The sequence below is a fragment of the Sinocyclocheilus grahami genome, unplaced genomic scaffold, assembly GCF_001515645.1.
Source record: "Sinocyclocheilus grahami isolate Dianchi unplaced genomic scaffold, SAMN03320097.WGS_v1.1 scaffold1006.1, whole genome shotgun sequence".
Lineage (NCBI taxonomy): Eukaryota > Metazoa > Chordata > Actinopteri > Cypriniformes > Cyprinidae > Sinocyclocheilus > Sinocyclocheilus grahami.
The window spans coordinates 16,904-20,420 of record NW_015506185.1 but is presented as its reverse complement, the minus strand read 5'-3'; the positions used below and the strand labels follow the sequence as shown (position 1 = coordinate 20,420).

General features: G+C 39.1%; 1 protein-coding gene across 1 annotated transcript; it reads left to right on the top strand.

Annotated features, from left to right (window-relative positions):
• Nucleotides 1-210: 210 nt before the first annotated feature.
• Nucleotides 211-3,283, top strand: LOC107565517 (histamine H3 receptor-like). Its single transcript, XM_016250763.1, has 3 exons — nucleotides 211-318; nucleotides 1,534-1,644; nucleotides 2,534-3,283. The coding sequence occupies exons 1-3, from the start codon at nucleotides 211-213 to the stop codon at nucleotides 3,281-3,283; spliced, it is 969 nt and encodes a 322-aa protein (XP_016106249.1).
• Nucleotides 3,284-3,517: the final 234 nt, after the last annotated feature.

Sequence of the window (3,517 nt, the reverse complement as noted above, 5' to 3'; positions counted from 1 at the left end):
TTGAAGGATGGCAATTAAACACAGCAGTAACTAACAGAATATTGTGGAATATTTACTTCAAAGCTTTCTCTGATGTTTGTTTAGACTCAGGTCAGAAAGCGTCCTTGAAAATGTCTGGTTTTGTTTTCCCACACAAGCTCTTAACATCAGAGCAATGATACGAACATAAATCGCAATACGTAACGTATGCCTTTAATCTGCAAGACAGCCATGTTTGATCTCACAGACTGCGGCTTCAGCTTCAATCAAAGTGAAGGAGGAAAGATCCCTGCTATCATTGGCAGCACTATGACGGCGCACACATGCTCGGATATGTGTGTACCAGCAAAAGAAAGTGTTTGTCTTCATTCCCCACTGCGTTTTCATGTACAGCTTGTGTACGGTTCAGTGGAGCAATACCACACTTCGTTGTCTTGAAATTAATTATGCCAAGAGTTGGTTTTTAATTAGTAGTCAATGAGTTCTCAAATCTTGATAATTGGTTGCTTTATTGCTTTATTGATTGATTTTTTTTCAGCTAATTTATCGATTTTTTATCAATTTGTCAAATGATTATCATCACATTAGTTTCACATTTGAGTCGCCATACAACTACAGCATTTGAAGGATGGCAATTAAACACAGCAGTAACTAACGAGCTTTCCCATCTGAAATTAACATTTTGTTTTAGTGTTGTAGTAGTACAAGTGAATAATGAAAAAAGGCTGGTAAAACAACCACATTTCTTAGCAGATAATAGAATTAATGGCAAGTACTGTGGATTGAACAATTGTGCCATGCATCTTACAGTACAACTTAAATGTATTATTCATTGGAAACATTGGCTTCTATGTTGGGATATTTCATTGTATTTATGTGTGATATTTGAGTGCCCCTATTGGGTTATGAAAGGTTCATATTTTGAGTCCTCAACAACAGGTTGACATGCATGCAAGGTCAAAAAACACTTTCATTGTCTTATAATATGCATTTATTTTTACCTTACTTGCTCAACGACTCCCAAACGATTTGCTCAACAATTCATTTTTCCAAACTGCTCCTTTGCGTGACGCTAACCTGCGGTGATTGGTCTGATTGGTCTCATTTTCATTTCATCATGCCTGACTGTAATGCCAGCTGTGTTTCACACTGCATGAAAGGTAATTTTCAAAAATCCATAATTGGGGCACTTTAACTATCTAAGTGTTAACTAACTCAAGAACTGCTCCAGGCAATTTATTTAGTAAGTATTGATTTAGTAAGGTGACCCTCTGGTGCAGCAAACAATACAATTACCAGTCATATTCATTTTTTTTATTTAACATACATTTTAATGCATAAAAAGCTTTAAAGTGGAAACATAAACGTTAGTGAAAAATTGTGTAGGATAAAACTACTACTCCTGCTCATCTGATGCCTCATTCACAGCGTTTATCCAAACAGGGCTGTGTTCCCCAGAGCATAATGAGCATATGATCATAAGTAATACATAGGACACCATTCTCACCACTAGTCTCTACGATACACCCTTTCTCTAAACCACTTGTCCTGTAGGGTCACAGGGATGCTGGAGCCTTTTCCAGCAACTCAGGCCAAAGACAGGGAAACAAGATGGACACAGGGCCAGTACAATTATTTCACAATGAACAAATGGAAAGTGTACATGTAACATGTATTATGTTAAGGTTGTATGATTAAATTTTTTTAAATTGAACATTAAAAGTTAAAATGGATCATGTTCCGGTTCTCTAGTTGTTGTTAATAAATCATATACTGTGAGGACAAAAAAAGAGCAAAATTTATACCTTTAGGGGTGCAACATCCTGTCAGTCCATTACAAAAATTAACCATGTTTTTACTACAGCAACCATAGTTCAACTGTAGTACTTACAGTAAAACCACAGGGGGAAAAATGTATCACAATTTCCACAAAAATATGAAGCAGCACAACTGTTTTCAGCACTGTTAATAATCAGAAATGTTTCTTGAGCAGCAAATCAGGATCAAGGATCATGTGACACTGAAGACTGGAGTAATGGTGCTGAAAATTCAGCTTTGATCACAGAAATAAATTAGATTTTACAGTATATTCACATAGAAAACAGCTATTTCCATTTGTAATAATTGTTCACAATATTAATGTTTTAGGGAGCATAAGACACTTATAAAAATCTTAAGTAACAAAAAATAAACAAGAGTTGGGACAACTGCTTTGGAATATTTCTCTTAAAATGCAGAGAAGCAAAGTGCACTGTTTGCCTAAGGTTTTCTGGCATTGTTATTTCTTTTTCCTAAAAATATATTTAATGTGTTAATATATAAAATAAAAAAATATGAGATTAATCACAAATTATTGACAGCCAAAGTTTACTTTCATCAGTTATCCAAGGATGATTTGCAGCATTCTAAGATCAATCTAACCATAATAACAGATATATGTACTGTTACTCTTTGGCTCAGTATGTGGTTATATGCATGCATCTCTGTAGTTCTTTTCTACATTTTTTCTGCCAATTAAATGCAATTTTTCCATTGTTTTCTTTCCTGATCCTAGGTATCTTATCGTGCCAAACAAGGAATGGCCCACTTTGCGGTGGTGAAGATAGCAGCGGTTTGGATTCTGGCCTTCCTCCTCTATGGACCGGCCATCTTATTCTGGGAGCAGCTGACAGGCAAGAGCCGCGTGCCAGATGACGAGTGCTTCGCTGAGTTCTACTACACCTGGCACTTCCTGCTTTCTGCTTCAGTGGTAGAGTTTTTCTCACCGTTTTTATCCGTGGCGTTCTTCAACATCAGCATCTACCTCAGCATCCGTCAGAGGAGACTCGGCAGCAAGAAAGAATCCTCTTCTCCAAAGAGCCAGGACGCTACAAATCTGTACGGGGAGAAAGCACGCATGAGCGTCCGAATCTGCTGGAACTCCATGATGCTCAACAAGAAAAGCGCAGCAGACGGCGAGAAGCGCTCGGAGAACAACGGTCTGTCGATGCGGTGCGTCCAGCGCTCGCGTCTGAGGCAGGACAAGAAGATTGCTAAGTCTCTGGCCATAATCGTGTGTGTTTTTGCGGTGTGCTGGGCACCATACACTCTGTTAATGATCGTGCGAGCGGCGTGCAGAGGAGACTGCGTGTCGCATCACTGGTATGAGGTGACGTTCTGGTTGCTGTGGCTGAACTCAGCAATCAACCCGTTCCTGTACCCGCTGTGCCACAGCAGCTTCCGAAGAGCCTTCTTCAAGATCCTGTGCCCACGACAGAGGTCCAACATACCGCTGACAGCCCATTCATCCAGCACACACAGATAGTCTGAATGATCAGAGGACAGCACACATGTACTGAAATAGCATGTACAAAGAGGATTTAAGTGCCTATGTATGGAAATGAATGTTGCAGGTTCAATACAAGTCTCTCAACTACATTTGTGGCATAAGGGGTGTTTACACAGAGTTTTGGGTGCCAGAAAATGCAAACTTTTAAGTTCATGTGCATGTTTTCAGTAGGGGTGGGCGATATAGCCTCAAAATTATATCACGATATTT